Source organism: Primulina huaijiensis, chromosome 14 (assembly GCF_012295235.1).
Source record: "Primulina huaijiensis isolate GDHJ02 chromosome 14, ASM1229523v2, whole genome shotgun sequence".
Lineage (NCBI taxonomy): Eukaryota > Viridiplantae > Streptophyta > Magnoliopsida > Lamiales > Gesneriaceae > Primulina > Primulina huaijiensis.
The window spans coordinates 4,603,022-4,625,058 of NC_133319.1; the positions used below are offsets into that span (position 1 = coordinate 4,603,022).

The window sequence follows — 22,037 nt, forward strand, 5'->3', positions numbered from 1 at the left end:
AGAAGTGACGTTTCGTGTATGCATTAAATTTCTCACTCACATGCATTGGTCTCCACATTATTTTTTTAGGGAAGAATGTAATTTTAGTTATGTAAATCCGCATGTTTTATGTTTTCGTCGGATAATTTGTCAATTTTTTTTATTTTCATTCAATAATTTGAAATTTGTTTTTGGTTTTGGTATTTTTTTTCATAAAAATCTTGTAGAAAATTGAATATCGTAATAAGACAAATCGACACCTAATATTCAAAATGGAAAAAAAAAAAAGAGAGAAGAAAAGCTTTTCGTTTCAATATATTTATTTTTTCTTAGATAGATCTTAATTTGATTAATATAAACTTTATTTTCTACACGAGCTATATAGTTAATGGATGAAAACTAAAAATGGACAAAACATCAAGCATGGCAAAATCTTCAAGAAATGGCAAGAAAAATAATAAAGGTATAGTTAAGCTAAAGATAGTGGTCGCGAGGGTACAAAAAACTCTACTTCTGAGCAAGAAACTCACCTCCTATGACGATGTCTATGAATTCCAATAAGTCTATAATCTCCCCGATGACGTGAAGAAAGGGCATTTTGCTGTAATTTCGGTGGACTGTGATGATGAGTGGAAGAGATTCATCGTGCCATTGTGTTACCTGACACACCCTTCGTTCTTGAGGTTATTTGAGCAAGCTGCCGAAGAATATGGATTCGACCATGAGGGTACGCTAACGGTCCCTTGCCGGCTGAGGGAAATCCAGCAGATCCATGCCGAATGAGTGGATTCTAGGGTTGCAGGTACCGGAGAGTAGGGGTTCATGCAATAAGACCACACTCAAGAGCTACATTACTTTGAGTCTTGTACTGAAATTGTAATGAACAAAGAGTGAGCCTAATCGACCTTAATCCAAATCTTTCTTTAAAATATTAAAAAAATGCGTGAAATTGCTTTGATCAGATTCGAAAACGATCCATATGTACAGTACTGGCAATTCCTACGTGTCAGGTACCCTAAATATCTGAAAATATATATCCCTATTATTCAAATTCCACTTTCATCTTCGATTTTTTGGGATTTTTTGTTGTCTTCTACACGAGGTATTATGAGAGATTATGGCTGTTCTCCAGTGAGAGAACTCAAGATTTTGGCCCAAGCGAACATGGAGTGTGGATCCACTCAATCATTTTCGTTCCTTTTCTCTCGGGCATACTCTGGTGAAAATACATCGATCAAATCATTCAAGTTCAAGATGAAATTAGTATTTTTGAAGGTTAAACGTAAAATTTCTTGTTCTTTTTTTTTTAAGTTCACTCCAATTGGTAAACTTTTATCGAACAGAATTTTTTATTTAAGTACTTTTGATCATTACCTTTGGGACGGAAAAAAAAAACACTTTTGGTCTGATAATCTATATATTTTTCATTTTTTGTCATAGTATCAGTCAATTCATAATTTTAGTTCACTACTAACTTGTACTTTTTTCAATTTTAATCTTTTATATCAGTAATATTTAACGTAAGTAATCATTTTTCGATATCATGCCAGCATTGAGATGAAAAAGAACTAAGATTGAAAAAAAATACATGTTAACGTACAAATATTATGAATTTATAGATAACATGACAAAAAATAAAAATATATATAAGTTACTGGAACAAGAATATTATTCTACTAAAAATTATAGAAATACTAATGGAACGATCATAGTGCTTGTGGGTAAATATTGTGTACATATACCAAATCTTTACCATGTTTAATTTAATAGTCTTTCATATTAAATTAGACGAATACTAAAATTTATTAGAAAATTTTTAACATAGCAATTAAAATTTTGTTAAATCTGGATGTAACATGTTCCTAAATATCAGCTGATCTTTTTTATATTAAATATCAAAAAATAAGAAGAGATGCATTCATATTTCATAAAATACAACCAAAAAAAAAAACGAGAGAGATTGATGTGTTTGAGAACTCTCGAGAAATATGTCGGAGCCTGAAGTGAAATAATGCAAGCATTGGCCGACACATGTCTAAAATGGATGACTCGTGGCAAGTTGCACCAGTTGAAATAATTAAAAATTCTTAAACATAACTAAAAATATTTGGTTTATTCCAATCTTTGATTCGCCAACGTATTGGAGATTATAATAATATTAGTGAATGTCCATAATTTTGCAATCAAAATAGTCGAGAAGCAAGAAATTGAATATGAAACTGTGAAGTCAATATGAAAGAATTCTAGAATTTAAACATAAAAAATTTATGACAGAAAACATTAGAGAAACTGACAAGAGATTATGGTATCTTATTACTCGAGTTTGACTCAATTTAAATTTTGTAGGCTCAAAATCGAATCGGATTCAATCGAGTATTCGGTTTTAGAAAATATCGAATTATTGGAGCTCGTGTTTTAAAGCTCGAAAACATTTTTAAAATAATAGAGTTTGAACTCCAGGTAGAAAAATAAAATTGAATCATTTTATATTACATAATTATATCTACTAAACTCAATATATAAGTATTTGAGTACGTAGCTATTTGAGCAGAAATAATTAAAACTGGAACTCGATTCAAGTGAATAGTCGAGCTACTGGAGCTCAACCATACCCAGGGCGGAGGCACCATCCTTGTCAAAGCCCGGGTGGTCCTAAATTTTTTTTAAAATTTATATGTAATTTTTGTATAATTTTTGATAAATTTGATATTAGTCCGAGTAAATCAATTTAAAATATTAAAAGATTTTAGAGTTTAAAATTCGAGTCCAAGTATAATCGGATTCCTGGATCCGTCACTGATGATACCAGGAATCGAGTAGCACATGAACTCTTGGTAGTAGCAAAAATACACTGAAATCCTTGACCACCGGGGTTTTCAGCAATGGATGAGAAGCTATGTCGAGTTAAATCCAAAAAGATATATACATTTTAGTCTCTTTTTTTTTGTGAAAAAAGAAAATATATTTAACTTGTTATATTTTCATTTTCAGACAACTGGCTACCATGAATCCCCCCTCGTTATGTCCCCTTTATTCAAAGGAAAAAAATTAATGATAATGTTTTTATTTTGTCCATACTTATATAAATCAAGTGAGAAAATTTTAAATGGAATCTTGACTTGACTCGTAGCCATTAATCGAATTCCAATTTGTAGACTAATTCCATGATGGAGTTTGGAAATTTTGTCCGTTTTCCGTGACGACCAAATTTATTGAATATCAAATCATAGGGTTGGAAACATTGTGCTCACTACTCTCAATAAGTAGGGGCACTAAATTTTTTCATATATATAAATTTTTGTTTTTATGTTTATTATATGTGTCTTTATAAATAGAAAAAAAAAACTAAAAACAAAATATTTAATTTAAAAATAATGCAATATTATTATACATAATATAATAGGATAGGTATGGAGATTGATTCATTTGATTGAACATATTGGCCCCATGCAATAATTCTTGGTCGCATTTGCCAAAAAATCCATACGTCCTTTTTGTTTGATTGACGATAACAACTCAACATTCAATAAATTATTTTATATTGATAAATCTAAATCAAAAGGAATTAAATACTCCAGATAATTGTATGTAAACCAGAGTTAATAATCAATCTCAGCATAACTGAAAGATTCGTTTTTTTTCATATATAAATAATTTGAGCACAATTCCATTACGTATAATATGTGATTGTAAAGAATAAAGATAATAAAATGATTGGATTAAAGTACCTTCCCAACCCCAACCCCGGTTGGTGTAATCATCACCTCTAACCCTACCATCACATGTATTTTGGAATCCGACCAGCACAGATATACCGCTTTTGCCCTACTTCCTTTTAATATTAAAATGGAACACGCCTTCTTTGTATTTTGTATTTTAGTCGCGTTTTGAATTAAGTGATTGGAAATTGTTGATTCTGTCGTAAACACGATATAGCCAATATATATTTTGTGTGTGTGTGTGTGTGTGTGTGTGTGTGTGTGTGTGAGTGAGAAAAGTGAAGAGTACTGTAATTTGGTGCGAGAGGAGAGCTGAGTACTAACGGGAGTGGCAGGCGAAAATAGGTGTGCAATTTGGTGATTGATACGTACAGTAAAAGACAAATAAGTCCTTGGTAGCTCGAGGCCAATCGGTAACCATAGTTGAATCCATTTCAATTTTTAGTTGAGAGTGAGTTGTTCAACTCAGCCTCGAACTGTTGGGAGTCTTTAAAGGTAAATTCGACATTAAAAATGTATTTGTAGTGACAATTTGGTTAATTTAATATACAGCTAGATTTTAAATTTCGCAAGCTGTGTATGCTTTGCACCAAAATAGAACTAGAAAAGTTGTGTATATGCTTTGCACCAAAGAGGATATGAATCATGATGGCAGAGGAATCTACCCTGCAGCCAGCTTCAATTCTTGGTATCAGTATCAAATTTCTTTTTCCCGAAACAAATGAATTCCCAATTCAAATAATCTTTTACTTATATTTAAGGTTATTTAACTTTCTATTTATACATTTTTTTTTATAAAATTTGATTCACTCGTTAACTTAAGCATAAGATCTGGCACGTATCAACTATTGAGTACCAGAATATACCACGAAAAATTGACCTTCAGTCCCCAGCCGTCTTTTTTTTTGTGTTCAGTCCCTGGATACTTTTTTAGTACCACATTTTCACATGAAGTATACCACATTTCCACATTAAGTGTACCACAATTTATATGACATAGTACCACAATTTTTTGGGTAGGAAGTGAACCCAAAGAAATGTTTTGATTGGGGATTTTTCACCAACTTCTCCGATATACAATTGCCAAATATATATCGGAAATTAGACAATAATTATATAACAACAAAATTAACGAACTGAAGTGTAGATCAATATCGCATGCAAAAAGACCTAATTACCCCTCAGCATTCGTTATTTACACCTTTGCACCTCTCTCACATGACACTACAAGCATTAGGGTTCTCATCGCTGAACAGTTGCGGTGCATGGACGAGCCCGACTGGATACGGGTTATAATGAAACTGATCCCCGGCTGGACCCGGACCGTACATAAACGGGTACGGGTATCCGACATGAACCTGCATCTTGTTCCCTTCCTTCTTCTCGCCGCCGCCGCTCGCTGGCTCGCCTCCATCTCCTCCTCCTCCACCGCCCTTCTTCTTGTCCCCGCCGCCACTCTCTTTCTTCTCTCCTTCCTTCTTAGCCGGTACGATCTCAACATTCTTCTTCAGATTCTTCTTCAGCATCTCAGCTAGAGCCTTCATATCCATGGCGCCGGTCACCGTTATGAGCTCCTTCTGCCTGTCGATCTTCATATCCTGATATCCTAAAAAATTAAAAAACATTCCCTTAGTTGGAACTAATTCGTCCTTTGTTGATTATTAACCAGAATGACAGCTGGATCTTACCCTTAGTTTTAGTGACGATTTTGCAGATTTTCTGAATGCACCCCTCACAGTGTAGATTGACCTTCAGCACCGCCGTCGTAACAGGAATCTGCGACGATGGAGAAAATGTTGGTATAAAAATTCGTGAAATTGTAAAAAAAAAAAAACGGAGATGGGTTTTGCCAGGATGCGCCCGGTCCACGTGGCCCATCTGACGGGGAAGGAAGTTGAGAAAACGTGGGAGTTACGCAAAATTCAATGGAATCGAGAGAAACGAACATCAAAACATTCAAACAATATTAATGGGTTGACGTGAAATGTATCAACCAACTGGGCAGGCATCAAATGCGCGATAATTCAACTGCTCGATGCTATCGTGCGCTGCAGGCTGCCCGATTCAATTTAATGTATTCGAGAAAAAATTTATAGAACCAATTCGATCCTTAAACATTCATAAAATATCTGGAGCTTAATGGTAAGAAAGGGAAATAGTACAATCAAAATAGACATGACAAAATAACAATAACCATTAACACAAAAGGCAGGAAACTAACATGCGCCTGTTGTGGGACGGGAAAGGACATCAGAATATGCAAATTCACGTACATGAAAGGAGAAGCGCAGAAAAAGGTAATATTTTAATTTTGGTGCAGTGAAAAAAGAAAGAAAAGGATTGAAGTAAAAACAATGTGACTTTTGATTAATTAATTAATTAAAAACAGTACCTCCTTCTCCTTGGATTTTTTCTCATCAGGCTTATCCTTTGTGTTTTTGTCTTTGGACTCTTTCTTTTTCTCTTGTTTTAGATTGTCACCCCCATTGTTCTCCTTGTTGTCGCCATTGTTGGCCTCCTTCTTCGGCACTGGTGAGATTAATTCGATCTTTTTGTGGGTTTTTTGCTCCACTTTCTCCCTGAGCTTAAACGGATCTACTTTTCCGACCACCGTAATCTTCTGGCCCTCGCCGCCGATGGTCGCAGTATCAACACCTTTTGGAAAAAAAATAACAAAAATTAGATGGTCGAAGTAATTTAACACATTTATGATTAGCAAAAACTGCCCATTAAAAGGCAAAACAGAGAATTCCCAGAAAATGAAACGAGACACACCAAAAGATTATCTCCCGAAACTGAAACGGGTAAACATCTCAGAGTGGTTATGGGTACGGGGAATAGGAAAATCGAAAAACGAAGAGGAAAAGCAATCCTGGGATTCCATGAAAATAGAGGAATATTTTCCATGCAATAATAAAAGAAAAACAGCACATATTTCTACCATCAAAAGAGCGAATGCACTTGATGATTTTGGAAGCGCATCCTTGACAGTGCAAATCAGCCTTCAAAACCACCGTGACATTGCCCTTGCCGCCTCCATTATCATTTTTCTTGTTCTCTCCTTCTTTGGATTCCGTGTTCTTCTTCTGCATCAATCCAACCAAAAAAGAATCAAAAAAACATTAATAAAAGAACATAATAAAAAAAGGGGAAAAAAGCCACGAAAGTGAAGCTGATGATTCTTCCTACCTCACCCATTGGGATACAAGAACCAGAAATTAGTATTATCTAGTGGGATATTCTAGAGTAGAGTTGGGAAATCAAAGTGAGTGATAAGTGCGGGTGTATTAATTTTTATATAGAAAGGAAGCAAAATGGAAGTTCTATGCGGGTGGACCGTGTGGGACTAGCGAGGGCAATCGTGCGGAAATTTCATCGGGAAAACTAGTTGGATCGGGCCGGGCGGAGGTGGGTAACAAGGAAACCGTCATTTGGGCCCCCATTACTTTACACTGAAATTCTTTCTAGATTCTTCCTTTTATTTTTATTTAAAACAGTATAGGAGTTTTTTCGAGGGGTGTTGATTTTAGATTTTTAGGCACCGTTTGGTTCCTGTGATAAGATAAGTAAATTATATATAAAAAGAGTGATTATAAAATAAAAAAATAAAGATAAATAACTTATTATAATAAATTATATGATTTTTGACATGATTTTAACTTGCTTGATTATTTTTGTTAATTATTTACTAAAATACCATCATCGTATATTAATTAGTAATATATTCTTAAAATGATTGAATAAATAAATAAAATTTTTAAAATTAATTGATTTAAAAAATTATAAATAAAATTAAAATATTATATTAATTATTAAATTTTCATTAATTTCAATTTCCGAAAAAAACTAAAAAATCGATTGATATTATAGAAAATAATTAAAATTTGACAATAACATAAATATCCATTTATTGTGATAATTAAAATATTAATAGAAATTTGAATATTAAATAATGGTTAATAACAATTATAATATTATTGTTAAAAATAACATAATAATAAAAATATGATCAATAATAATTAAATTATTTATAATATTAGTCAAATTAAAAATTATATTTAAATATTATTAAATTTTTTGAATTTATAATTATTTTAAACTTTAGGATATTAAAGAAAAATTTAAATTAATCAAACATCATCACTTCTCCCCCAAAGGATTATATAACCACCAACGAGAGGATAATAATCCATACAGTGCGGGCTGAACGGGCCTATCACAATCTTAATCATGCACACCAAACACATGATAAGTGAACGATTAAAAATCAATCATCCCTTATCATGCACACCAAACAATGTCGTATAGAATTTAAAATAAACAGAGTCTATATTTTTTTGAAAAAAAAACATCTTATACACTTGTCAATTTGTTTTAACTTATAAATTGAACTCGAACACGATAGCTCGTTTTAAATTAAAAACTTTAGTATCCAAATAAATTATAAAGCATCGTTGATATTTTAGATTATCTCCAACTCATAATTGTATTTTAGCACATATTTTGTATCTGGTATTCAAATGAAACGTCTACTACTCGTTTTTCTTAAAAATATACTAAGTTTTTTTTCTTCCTACTACTCTCGGTCGAAATATACATAAATATATTTTAAAGTACTTTTGTTGCATCATTTAAAATAAACCAATTAACTATTATTTGAAAATCCAAAAGAATGCATTTAAAACATAAAATCGTAAACGTCAACCAACCATAAGCTAAAATTATTTCAAAAATAAACTTAACTCTAACATCCTCTCAAAAGCATCATAAGTTATAAAATATTTAAAGTAGCTTAAATCTTAAACATAATTTTTATTTGCGGAAAACTAGCGAAAGTCTGCGGGTTGTGTGCACCTTAAGTCAAGCTAGTTCAACCATCAAGTCCTCCATCAGTATCATGCTCACCTGCATCGATCACACTTAGTGAGTCTATCGACTCAGCAAACCCTAACCATGATAGCAAGTAATACATATACATTCACAAGCAATAGTGAAAATACTTTTAATAAAATTGTTTTTCATGAACATAAACTTTAACATTTTCCTTTCAACATATCATATTTCATTTCATCATATATGTATACCGTTTTTATTGAATTCAGATCCCCAATTGTGACTTTCGTATTAGCTGTAAGTCGATTGATCAATCTACGTATTACCACGGTACCGAACGGCGGGGACATTAGTGACCCTCCCACCAATCAACTGAGCCTTGATCTTATATATCATCGTATCATCGTATTAATCACAATCAATTTTTCTCCTTCAACTTTTCATATTTCCATCACTTATAAAAATTCATGTACATATAAATCGTTTTTCTTTTAAACCAAGCATGCAACATGTCTTTTAGCATTAACGTTTCATCATAAAATTCTATAAATATTTAAATAAACGTTTTAACACTTATTATAGCATTCAGGACACTGTCAGGACGTCTAACATTTTTCATATGTAAAATGATCGTTTTGCCCCTGAAACCCTAACTTTCCCTATTTATCATTAGACCTTAAAACGACGACCCAAATCATTCTAAACTTAACGTAACACCTTAAAATGCACCCATAAATATTTTCTTAGACGTAAACTTAAGCTCTTCGACTAATTTCTCAATTCGTATTAAAATTAGACGTACATCCCGGTTTTGACTCGTATTGACTCGAAACTTAACCAAACCTTACCAAATTTGAACCAAAGCTTATTAACACCTAATTAAATCATATAAGACCCAAACCAAGCCAATTAAGGCCCTCGATCAACATAGATCAGCTACTGAAANTTAATCCATCCCTCCGTTATAATAAGGTCAGTAGTCCCCGAGAACTCCTTCGGATCCATCCTTTTAAACCTCTCATATACAGCCTCAGGTCTGGGCCTCGCCCCTGTGTTCATTGCAGCCTGGTTCCCTGCAAACTGCGCGAAGAACTGAGTCATCCCTGCAAGCATCTGAGCTTGCATGTCTGGGGGTGGACGAGGAGGAGTGGCTCTCTCTCTATTCTGAGACTCTTTATCCTCCTCTCCTGCTCCACGCACGATCCTACGCTTGGGAGGCATTCTGTTCCAAAAATTTCCTAACACATAAACCCAATATGCATGATCATAATATTTATATCATATGATGCACAAAATTTTGAACTTAAAACATGTACATGCCGAAATCATGACTTGGTGCTAAATACATGAAAGAATTTAAAACTTTAAAACTTACAGACCTGAGGTGTGACTTCGTGAGCTTCTCACAACTGGCAGTAGGCATAACATTTTACAAGAACACCGCTTTGATACCAACTGTAACGTACCGTAATTTTAAACTACTTTAAAATTTACGAAAAATAAAAATTTTCATAAATAAATAGTAATCATTCAAAATGCGATAAAAGTAAACTGTTCATCCAAAAATATTTGAAGTAAAACAACTACAATCAAGTTTGTAAAAATACTTGTTTAAAACATCGTAAAGAAAACTCGTGAAAATCAGAGTATTTGAAATAGCATTCATAAAATTTTTTAAAAAACATGGGCGATTCTCGTGTTTAGCCTCATGCGTAGCCCAAGCTAGCTCATTGGTCCCCACCCCTCGTCTCCTCATCCCCATCCTCATCCTCAATGGTATCAAGCATTTGATGTAAATTGATAATAACAAATAATTCATTTTGTACCTACAATAAAAAGAAATTAGCAAAATGAAAAGAAATAAAGAAAGAATATACAAAATATAAACAATCTTACTTTACTAATAATAAATCTTTGAGCCTTGACAAAATTTATAATTTGTAAACTTCGTTCTTGAATTTGGTAATCTATAAATTAATAAATTTAAATTTAAAATTACCTCTCTGTGGATCGATCTCGTACTTACGAAATATATTACTTGCAGAATGACTTAAATTAAAACACATATATACAACGTAGTTGTGATTGTAGCTCTCTTCCTCTGATTTTACGTTCAGTAACGGCTTCAACGTCTTCTATGAGTCGAGGATATGCTTCCCATCCAATTTTCTTGTTTAACTAAAAGTAAAACAAAGAAAACCACCATAAATAATAGTTCCAAGAAAATTAAATATTTAAACACACACCTAATATAATATAGTTCCCACTATAGAAAATACCGAATTCTCCGATATTTTATCTATGGTACCTATGATTATATATATAACTATATAAATATATAACCGCATAAAGTAAATGTTAAATTAAATCATTATATTTCATTTAGAACAACCGGCAGAGCCACACTACTGCCTAAATGAAATATATGATTTAATAAGTTAGTTGCGGGAAAGTAAAAGTTAGTTGCAAAAAGTAAGTTAGTTGCGATAAAATAAATGTTAGATGCGGAAAGTAAAAGTTAGTTGCGATAAAGTAAATGTTAGATGTGGAAAGTAAAAGTTAGTTGCGATAAAATAACTGTTAGATTGTTAGATATTAGTATTAAATCATAATATTTTATTTAGAACAACCGGCANGCAATCATGTCTTCTGCAAAGTTGTAGATAATTTTTCAAGGATTTCAAACATGTTTGAATCACCTCCATTGGAATTTTTTAGCTTGAGTTATCATTATTTTACCAACACGTAGAAAACCTGAAAATAAAACATATTTAGTAAGACATTTAAATATAAACACACAATACTAAAATAACATAATTTTATAATTTTAATGAAACTTAAATTTTAAAATATATGTTTTAACATATAATAAATTATTAATTTTAAGTTTTATCACAACCCCCTTGGTGCAATATTAACATAAGTTTGAATTACAAAAACATGAGTTTTTGGAATGGCATGACAATAAAACGAAAATAATAACAAGGCAACATATTTTTCACGTAAATATACATCAAACACATAATATGATGTGATAGATGAGAAAAAAGAGATTAAGACGTGTCTTTGTGTATATTACGCTCGAAAATCAATTTGCGATGCGATGGACGTTGACGAGGGGAAGACCTTGCTGAAATTCTTCAATCTTTTTCGTGTTTTTCCTTCAAAATTTTCGCGTGTGTGTGTCTTGGCTGATCGAGAGAGTCCTTGTGTTAATAGGTGTTGTGTGCTTGTGGTTTGGTGGGTTTTGGAGAGGGTTTTTGGCTTTTTATTTTAATTGAAACACATTGTGCAAGTTTAGACCCATTAATCTAGTATAATAGGCCCATTAAGCTCAATAGGTAATATTTAATGTATTTTGTTTATGAAAGTTTGTGAAAATATTATCCGAAAATTCCATTTAAAATACACCACACATTAAACAATTAAAAATAATTATTTAATAACAATATTTTCCCTCAAATAGTCCCGGTTTCCGTTCATCGATAGCATCTCGAATAACTTTTAAAAACACGGTTTTATGCATTCTCATATAAAACTACATTTTAAACATGATTCACGTGGACTTTTAAATTTTTGGGACGTTACATCGAAACTTATTTATATCCTATCTACTACAAATTTGATCTAGAAGAGCCTCAATATAAGGATTATTATTTTATTTACAAGAAGTATTTAACTTCAAGAATTATCTATTCATAAATTTATTAATGTATCTGCATACTATTTTATGTTTAAGTTATTAAAATTGTTATTTGAATGTCTTTAAATAGTCAATCGATTCATTTAAATACAAAACTTGCCTTAATTTGTATTCATTAAGTTCTAAAAAAAATTAAATTGTAGATAAATAAATTATAAAATTTATGACAAAATTTAAACATGGTTGAACATTAAATAACATAACGCATGCTAAAAAACAGAAGATAGATACAAATATAATCCTATTTCCATCTTATAAATGATCGATCAATCCAATTTGTTGGATACTTTTTGTTACGGAGGTTTATGATAATTTTATGAATGAGATAATATGAACATTTTAATTATCATTCTTTTTTCTCATGATTTTATACAAAAATTTGACGCTGAAAAAAATTCTATTTCATCAAAATCATTGATTGTGCTTAAACTGATAGATTTGATATGATAAATTAATTGATTAATGAATTCAAATAATACATATATGAAGTATATTTGAAATCTATTACGATTACTATTGAAATTACATAAGTGATATTGAGTAGATTTGACTTGAATTTGAAATCAATAAATTTTCAATTCATCAATCAAGCACAACTTTGTTGTATTTAGATTAAAAGACTCTAAGCCGATTTTATTTTAAATTTCCTTGAGGGACATGCGTGTTTATTTGGAACAGTGAATATTAGGTGTTGAGTGTATCGATCCGGAATAATTTTATTACTCCAAATAAAATCTCGCACGAAACTTGTGAATAAGTGATTTGTCTGATAATAAAAAAGATCGTATTAATAATTATGATTTTACGTATAGAAATTCACATCAATATATTACCTTGGAAAATTCAAGAAGAAATTTCCTCCTAATATATTGATTGCTATTTTTCCTTTTACCAAAATTAATATTGAAACGATTTGAATCTAGAAAAGTTATAATTAGATTTTCTTTTGCAAACAAAAATAAAAAATAAAAAATCATTTTTTTTAAGAAATTACAAACACCTCTTAATAATAATAATATTATAAAGCGAGCCGCATGGAATCAAATTGAAACAAACTCACCCCATATTTTTTCAAATTATAAAAAGATGACGTGATCATCTTGAGTTCGACTGACATAATAGTTAGCTGATGCAACAACTCAAGCATTATCAGTGCTTTGTGTATAAGAAATAATAGATTTTGGTATTGTTGGAGTAGAGTTTTTTTTAAATTTAAAATATAATTGAGGTTTTAAAATTTTTATTTTGAAATTCAAAAACGTTTTTGTGTATCGTATAATTTAAAATCATTTGTAAAACATTTAGAATATTTATCTTTTTGTTCTAAATACTGGACATTAAATAATTTCGAATTTTAAGCGGAAATAGTCATTATTGCATAGATCACACTAGAGATTTACACAAAATTTGCGCAAAGTTTGATCGTCAAAAATTTCAGAAATTCGATGACGGTGCAAATGTAAGGAAGTGGCCGAAAATTTTTTACTTCAAAAATATTAGAGCGGCCGAAAATTATGAGGAAGAGAGAAAAATTATGTGTGTTATTCAACTGTTAAATACACATATATTAAAATTATATCTATGATATAATAAGGTGTAATGCCCGAGATTTGAATCATCGTAATCCAGAATGATTTGTTGATAATCGAGGTAATTATAGACGGACCACTCCGAGACCAGAATTGGAAAGGCAAGAGTTGGACACAGGTGAGCTACAGTAGGTATCGCGCACATGCGCGGCAGAAATGCGCGCATATGCGCGCAAGGCCATTGCCGAGGCAGAGAACCTCGCGCATATGCGCGAGAAGAAGACGCGCATATGCGCGAGCAGACGAGAAGCTATTGCGCCGAGACAGTAGGTCTCGCGCATATGCGCCGATGAGGGTCACGCATATGCGCGAGACGTGTTTCACAAAGGGCGAGCCACCTAACCTTTACATGCAACGTGTGAATATATATATATATATATATATAGCCATCCTTCAATTCTTCAGAAAGAAGAAACGGAAAGCTCTCGGGAAAGACCGTTCGATTTTGAATCCGACTTCGGTACTGTGTTTATATCGACGTATGCTACAACTGGACGTAAGTTTTACTACGTTTTGATATGATTTGAAATTATGGTATTGTCAGAATCTGATATGATTCATATATGATGTTCTTGGCATGTTAGACATCGTATAATCGAAACCGGATTGAAGAACAGATACCATATGAAATTGTTATGATTTTCGGAATTGAGTTGATTGAGATTTGATATCAGAATTGAATTGTTATCGATTATGAGATATTGGGATTGAGATCTGATTGATATGGTATTGCTGGGTATATTGAGATTATGACGTTGTGCTGTTGAAACAGAATTTGATTGACTTCTGATTATATCAAGTATTGATTGAGTGGTGTATTGATACCGTACCCTCGATATTGTTATAGCCAGATTGATATTGACAGGCTTTGAATCAGAGACTTCGACATAGTCAGAGTAACAGAGTGAAAGGTATAAATTAATGTTGAGTTGGGATTGCACAACTCGAGTGAGGTTTGACTCGAGTTTCCCTAAATCACATACTTTATTTGATTGCATTGATATTTGCAGTTGATGAGATTGATGGTTGTAGTCTATTGATTCATAGACAATGTATGTACTAGTCATCGGCTGATTCGTGTGGTCATCGGCTGATTTTCCTAATCACCGGCTGATTCGTCTGGTCAGTGGCTGATTCGCTTAGTCCTTGGCTGATTCGTCAATTCTGCGGCCGATTCGCCCAGACACTGGATATACGAATTATATCGATGTCGTTTAGGGTTGATTCATTCCTATCGACTGAGATTCGATATATTTGTCAATATCCAGAACCGGGATCCCTAGATTAGGAATGAGTCGAGTCTGAGATGACGCGTCGATTGAGTCGAGTCTGAGATGACTAGTTGATTTACAGTTTTATATCATTCATGTTTGTTGATTTGCTACATGTTAATGATAGTTGTTATATGCTTTGATATATGTTTTTATATGATTGCATGTATACATTGTTTATACTGGGATGTATTTCTCACCGGAGTTATCCGGCTGTTGTCTTGTTTTGTATGTGTGCATGACAACAGGTGGGGCAGGACCTGGAGCAGTAAGAGGATGAGAGATTCAGGATTAGCGTGGAGATCCGGACTTAGAGTAGAGTGGTTTAGTACTTGATCTAGTAATTAAACTTTAGCTGAAATAAATAAATGGTGTACAGGATTTGTACCATTAGATGTATATGCGTATTAGAATTGATTACCTTACGTTTCCGCACTTGTATATCTTGTATAAAAATAAAATTTTATGTCCCACATTACTTAGTTGTTATATCTGATCCTAATAACAATTAAGTGTTGAATTAGGTTCGGGTCCCCACATAAGGAGTCTCAAATGTTCGGGATATTTTATTTTCATTATTTAAAATTCTCATCTAGTATTTTCCTTTCTGGAAAATATCATGCAAAGTCAACTTTTGATAATTCATTATATATACACACACACATACATATATACTAGTTACTCTGCACACGTTATGCGTGTGTGTACAGTATTTTTTATCATTATCGATAGACTGAAGTGAAATTTGACAAATTATGAATGAACTAAATTGATATTTGAATTGTTGAAATAAAAAAATAAAAATAAAATTGTGTGTTGAAATTTTTTTAAAGAAAAACAAAAAACAAAAGTGTAATATTAATATCATATAAGGATAAATTTGGAAGAAAAAATTGGTGTCTTTTCTAAGTGGTTACTATCATGTCCTCAACTTTAATAAAATTGAATATATATATATATATATAGACATATAAAAAATTATATAATTATTATTTAATTTTTTAATTAACTTTTAATTAATTAATCAATCCTACACTCATTAGTGATATTCCATGAAAATATTGTACATAGTACTCATCACTGTCAATATTATTATTAAATTAGTAGATTCTAAATTTAGTGTTAAATAAATAATTGCGAACTCATTATAATTTTGATCGACGATCAGACAACGTCGATGTATCGAGAGTACAAATCTCGTTCATATAATGAAAACTAAAAATTTCGAAGATCAAAATTTCAACTGATTCATTTTTTGCAGCTGTTAATTTTTTTGAACTCATTCACTAAAACAGATAGTTCCATTATTCTAAATTAATTAGAAATCAAGCTAACTTCTACAAATTTCATTAAATGAATCAACTTATAAACTCATTTATAAGTTATCTGTTTGATCTCCATCAAATCACATTCATAATTCAACCACTTGAATTTGACTATTTTAACGATAACACATAATCTGATACTTGTGTGACCTTCAATGGTTCATGGATACAGCCATCCGTGAGTAAATTCGCTGATTCAAAATAACATTTATTCTTATTCAATCTTACCCTAATTAGCCTAAATCTTTTCATCATTATCTTGATTAAGAATTTCAGAACTCAAGTCTGATTGCACTCATCGGATCATGGTAAGAGCGTCTAGTACCAATTCTCTAAAGCACATGTATTGCTCCGACCAGAGACTCCTTACACTATCAACTCATCAGATCACTATAGGATATTTTCACCTATAGGCTAGCTAGCAGTGAATCCGCGACTACAATGCATTGGCTCATATGTATTTCGAAATTACACCAATCTCGCCACCTGATGCTCCTCAATAGAGTCAGTAAACAGATCAAAATGGATGTTAATACATAGATGTGATTAAAAAAGAATTGAGCAAATGTTTATGAGATTTTGGAAGAGAAAGTAGAACATTACCTAAATATTGTTCTCTAGAACTTCTGGAATCCATTTACAACATCTATATGATGAACAACGAATTTTAAACAAATATAGTTTAATTTACCAAATTAAACTCATTTGTAAACCAAACAAAAATTCATATGAAACGGTTTAACGAGTCAATTTTGTACGACAAACATTTTATTTGGATCATTCATAAAAAAATATTAATTTTTTATTATAAATATTTACAAGATTGACCAGTGAATAAAAATTCGTAAGACCGTCTCACAATCGTCTTTTATCAGTAAACAAATGTTTAATTGGATATATGGATGATATAGTTTCAATTACTTTACCGAGCCACCCCAAACCCATTTACAAAGAAATGTTTGATCCATAACCGTACGTAATTCTGATAATTTGTACTCATAAAATCGTAAATTAAAACCTTATCATTTACAGGTCTCGGTGTTTTGAATGAAAATCCATGATGCCTCGATGCTTTTACAGAATTTGATGGCCGAAGAAAATCTTCAATTGAATAAGAAATAGGAGCGTGATAAAGGAAGATGGAAAACCTGATGTGAACGAAAGAGAAGAAAAATTTTGAAACCTCCTGCTCTTTCTGCTTATAAAGTTCAAGTACACTTGGTGTAGAAATCATATGTCCAGCTGATTGTGAAAGTGGTCGAAGAAAACTGTCCCCACGTCCTCCATTTTGCCCACGTGAATTACAAGTTCGATGGGTGACGATAGAATCCCGAATTTATGAGAAACTACTTCACTGTATTGTAATTTAGAATTTTTTGGGGTTCGATTTGCAATTTAACATCATATTGGCATCACGTTTTTTAAAAAGAATTAGTCTCATGTGAGACCGTCTCACATAATCTCACGGATTTTAATCTGTGAGACTGATCAATCCTGCCCATATTCACAATAAAAAGTAATACCCTTAGCATAAAAAGTAATACTTTTTCATGGATGACCCAAATAAGAGATCCGTCTCACAAATACGACTTTTTGTCTTTTAAAAAAGTGATTTTTATCCCCCAACTGGAACGAAACGGACTATTAATAAATGAATAGAAATAGACAATTAGAATTTCATAAATATTGAGATAAAATCGTGGACAAGTGGGCCAAATTCATTATTTATCAAATGGGTTCATCGCCCCTCGCCGCCGCCCTCCACCGCTTTCACCCTACCGTACGCAAGCTGCACACAGTTCCACTTCCCACACTCTTCACTCTCAATCAAAAGGTGAAAAAACTCTCATTTTCAATCATTGCATCTGCATTACTTCCAGATTTTACTGATACCAATTGATATCGGCCTTTTTCTGTTGTCTTTTCTGTCTGAAGTCTCCAAATGCTTGTTCCTTGGGTTCCATTTTTGTTTGTTTCGTAGGTTTTTAGCCAACCCAGAATATCTATATTAACCAGGGCAATGGCGTCTAAGGAGTCATACTCCAACAACCCAGGTCTCCATACTGCTCTTGATGAGGCCACCAAAGGTTATTTCTTGCAGCAAACTGTAAGATTTCTACAACTTGATTTTACTTGTTATGGTTGTAAACTGAAATTGTTGACAGGATATGTCTCAAATTAAATTAGTGTCTTTGATTTCTGTGGTTTGTTTTCTGCATTTTCATCATTGTGTCCAAATATTATAAATACTTGACACCACATTTTTGCATTCACGCTGCCAAATGCACTATTTGGATTTGACATTGTCATTTGACGTCAAATAGAGTTTGGAATATCTTATTTCATCATCGTTTGCACTTTGTGTATATTTAATTCCTTTAAGCTAGTTGCATATAAGGATTCTCATTTAGAGCATCTTGCTGATGCAAGCGTGTTTTTTCATTCAGATGCTTCGTGTAAAGGACCCAAAAGTCAGTCTAGATTTCTACTCCCGAATTATGGGCATGTCGTGAGTTTTCTTATATTCTTGAGGAAGATTTTTTATCCCATTTGTTCCTGTTAGATATGCTGGATCTCGATGTGTATTTGATAATTGCATCCTACTGAATCATTTCTTCAATTCTGCCATTTCATTACTCGTACATGTATATTTGTTATGGATTTTCAGTTAATCCTATCCATACTTCTTTTTTTTCCTGGCATCCCTCTCTATATTAAATAGTTGCCTGAAAATGCTTTTGAAGACTGTGATCTCGAAGATATTGAGCTTTTTGCTTATCTTATTGACCTGCATATGGTGTTAGTGGTCTTTTGCTGGAAACCATTTTTTCCTAAAAGCTTGAACTTATTGGAGATGACCCAACAACAATATTTCTAAACTCACATTTAAGCGGCAGATCAGAAAAATGCATGCTTGAAATCAACATATGTGTATGAGGGTCAAAAGTTAGACGACAACGCCTACACAAAACCAGTTTAATGAAGTTACAGAGTGTTGAGCTTTTGATGATACAGTGTTGTAAATCACTTTTCCCAAAAGTTTGGGCTGATGGGAAGTAACCCGTTCAAAATATCGATACTGCAACATCTTTCTTGTTCTTAGGAACTAACTAGTTACTATCTGAGTCTGCTATTAGGCGGATAACTGGATAATACCTTTCCAACGACCATCATTTTCATACTTGTGAAGTTTTCCATCTATATTTCCTCCTACCTTTAGGCAATGTAATGATTTTTTCAGTGGTCCCCTCGTTTGATGGTTTATGTTTGCCATGTGATTTTTTCATCAAACTTGTTGAAATCATGGACAGAGTGAAGAAAACTCGGTTGGTTATTTTGTTGGTTACAGATTGCTTAAGAGGTTAGATTTTCCAGAGATGAAGTTTACCTTATACTTCATGGGGTATGAGGTAAAATTATTAACACACTGCATGAAATTTTTAAATTTTTTTCTTCGTTTGCTATTTCACTGATATCTTTCAGACTGCTGTGTATGCCTATATTTATCAATTTCGGTTCATTCGAAGACAGTAGTTTTACCAGCCCTTTAAATTATCCATGCATTTGTGGTTCAGGAAACATCATCAGCACCTAGTGATCCCATTGAACGAACTGCCTGGACTTTTGGCCATAAAGCTACACTTGAGCTGACACAGTGAGAGCTAACTTTGTTCTACACTATGAAGTATTTTGTTTAGGCAATTCTCTCATGATATCTAACTTCCCCCGAGTTTATTGCAGTAACTGGGGTAGTGAAACGGATCCTGATTTCAAGGGTTATCACAACGGAAACTCGGAACCTCGTGGTTTTGGTATATCAAATGTCTGAGTCCAAAATACTATTATTTTCTTTTGCTGCACTCATGCTGTTATTATACTGACTATTAAATTCCTAACATGTGTTAAACATGTTTATAGGACACATTGGTATCACGGTTGATGATGTGCACAAGGCATGCAAAAGATTTGAGACTTTGGGAGTGGAGTTTGTAAAAAGACCCGATGATGGTAAATTTTTCGGTATAGTTCATGAAATAAATATGATGTTTTTATAACATGGATTAATCTTATCTTAATGTATGCTCATCAGTTGGAAGCTTTGATATTTTTCCTGTAATATTACACATGTAAAGTTCTTGCATAATTTTTATTTGATTTGATCCAATCTCATAACATTATTTTGGTAATTCACGATTGACATACGACAACTCATTCAGGAAAAATTAAGGATATAGCATTCATTAAGGATCCTGATGGCTACTGGATCGAAATATTTGACACTAAAACTATTGCCAAGACAACTGCTGCAGCTGCTGTGTGACCGGACTCATCCGCACCTGTTTCAGGTTTACCATCTAATCGGTTGATAAATTGAATTACATATTGATTTCATTATGTGGGCTCGTCATTGTGGTTGCTTTACTTTGGAAATCAGCTATGATGTCTACTTATTTCCTCATTTAGGAAAGCAAACTGCCAACCAACTCAACTTCAAAATTTCGGCAAACATCCTACCTCCATCACACATTTTTCCAAATTTCTACGTTTTATAGAGTTAAGTTCAATTTGCCAAGGACATTCCAATAAGTTTGTGTCACCAGACATTTGAATATGCATCCCTGTTAGAATGTGCTGGCTATGAGGCCACAGTTCCAAGAATAGAGCCCAAAACATAATATACTAGTATATAAAGTAAAAGAGTCTCTTCAAGTGTACAAGTCATTTTATAATTCTTTGTAGAGGTGATGTAAAATCGTAACATTGCCTAGTACCCTTGAAAAGCCAACATGGTCGATCAGTATTTAATGTTGAAGCCTTAATTTAATCTATGATGTGAATATTTACTTGCCTATTTAGTGTTGAAACCTTAATCTAATCTAGAATGAAAACATGGACGTACTATCGGCTCTGATTACTTCTGTTTCTTCCTTGCTGGATTTCGCTGCAAACCTTTCTTTTCCATGATAAAAAGATCCGGGATTTTGCATTTTTTTAAGCAAAGGAGCGGTTTTACATTTAGTTGAACACTGATGATTTGATTTTTTCATGTGATAAAATTTTTTAAGCTTAGTATGTTAAATAATAGTGAAGTTGGCATGCCAACACTAAAGCTTCGAACGAGGATGAAGGGCGTATCATCTTATTTTATCCCGTTTCTTTTAAACCTTACCAATTAACAAATGTGCAATGCTCAGCGTAAAATAATTGAATGTTGAAGGTTCTTGAATATTGATGAGATTATATATTTTTGGACCGCGTGGATTATTTCTCAATAAAGATTGTGTATCTTGAATTCCTGCTGATTTCTTTGCACTTCGAATGAAAAAACATACACACGATAATTACAGGTAATAACTGCATGTAGATTATATACTTTTCTTAATTTTCTATCTTGTTGGGTGTTTGATATTAAAATTAATCTACGACAGGAGTACTTCATCTTATTTGCCTGTATGTATTCAGTATATATACATATATGTCTATATAAATGCGTGTGTGCATGTACTCGTCCCTTAGCTGCGTGTGTCCCATTATGTAGTAATGCATTGCAAGAGTCAACTGTGTTGGTCCCTAGGAAAAGAAAAGTTGAACCATAGTTTATGTGTGTGTGTGTGTGT

At 32.6% G+C, this 22,037-nt stretch overlaps 2 protein-coding genes and 1 long non-coding RNA gene across 4 annotated transcripts; 1 reads left to right on the top strand and 2 right to left on the bottom strand.

The window, feature by feature from the left end:
• Nucleotides 1–428: 428 nt before the first annotated feature.
• On the bottom strand, nucleotides 429–1,366 carry LOC140957920 (uncharacterized). The gene is made up of 2 exons (XR_012171716.1): nucleotides 865–1,366; nucleotides 429–833 (listed from the first exon to the last, which is right to left on the bottom strand). It is a non-coding gene; the product is annotated as an uncharacterized lncRNA (long non-coding RNA).
• Nucleotides 1,367–4,771: 3,405 nt separating this feature from the next.
• On the bottom strand, nucleotides 4,772–7,104 carry LOC140957384 (heavy metal-associated isoprenylated plant protein 3-like). Its single transcript, XM_073414615.1, has 5 exons — nucleotides 6,888–7,104; nucleotides 6,640–6,784; nucleotides 6,091–6,353; nucleotides 5,387–5,474; nucleotides 4,772–5,304 (listed from the first exon to the last, which is right to left on the bottom strand). The coding sequence occupies exons 1-5, from the start codon at nucleotides 6,894–6,896 to the stop codon at nucleotides 4,913–4,915; spliced, it is 897 nt and encodes a 298-aa protein (XP_073270716.1). The 5' UTR covers nucleotides 6,897–7,104; the 3' UTR covers nucleotides 4,772–4,912.
• Nucleotides 7,105–18,094: 10,990 nt separating this feature from the next.
• On the top strand, nucleotides 18,095–21,963 carry LOC140956676 (lactoylglutathione lyase-like). 2 transcript variants are annotated; one of them, XM_073413525.1, is made up of 9 exons: nucleotides 18,095–18,253; nucleotides 18,401–18,526; nucleotides 18,867–18,928; nucleotides 19,769–19,829; nucleotides 19,995–20,074; nucleotides 20,161–20,231; nucleotides 20,338–20,427; nucleotides 20,637–20,765; nucleotides 20,884–21,963. In XM_073413525.1, exons 1-8 carry the CDS (start codon nucleotides 18,152–18,154, stop codon nucleotides 20,738–20,740), a joined length of 696 nt encoding a protein of 231 aa, XP_073269626.1. In that variant the 5' UTR covers nucleotides 18,095–18,151; the 3' UTR covers nucleotides 20,741–20,765; nucleotides 20,884–21,963. The 2 variants fall into 2 exon arrangements, with proteins under 2 accessions (XP_073269626.1, XP_073269627.1); XM_073413526.1 differs by lacking the exons at nucleotides 20,637–20,765; nucleotides 20,884–21,963 and having other exon boundaries at nucleotides 20,161–20,242; nucleotides 20,338–20,425.
• The last annotated feature ends 74 nt before the right edge of the window (nucleotides 21,964–22,037 follow it).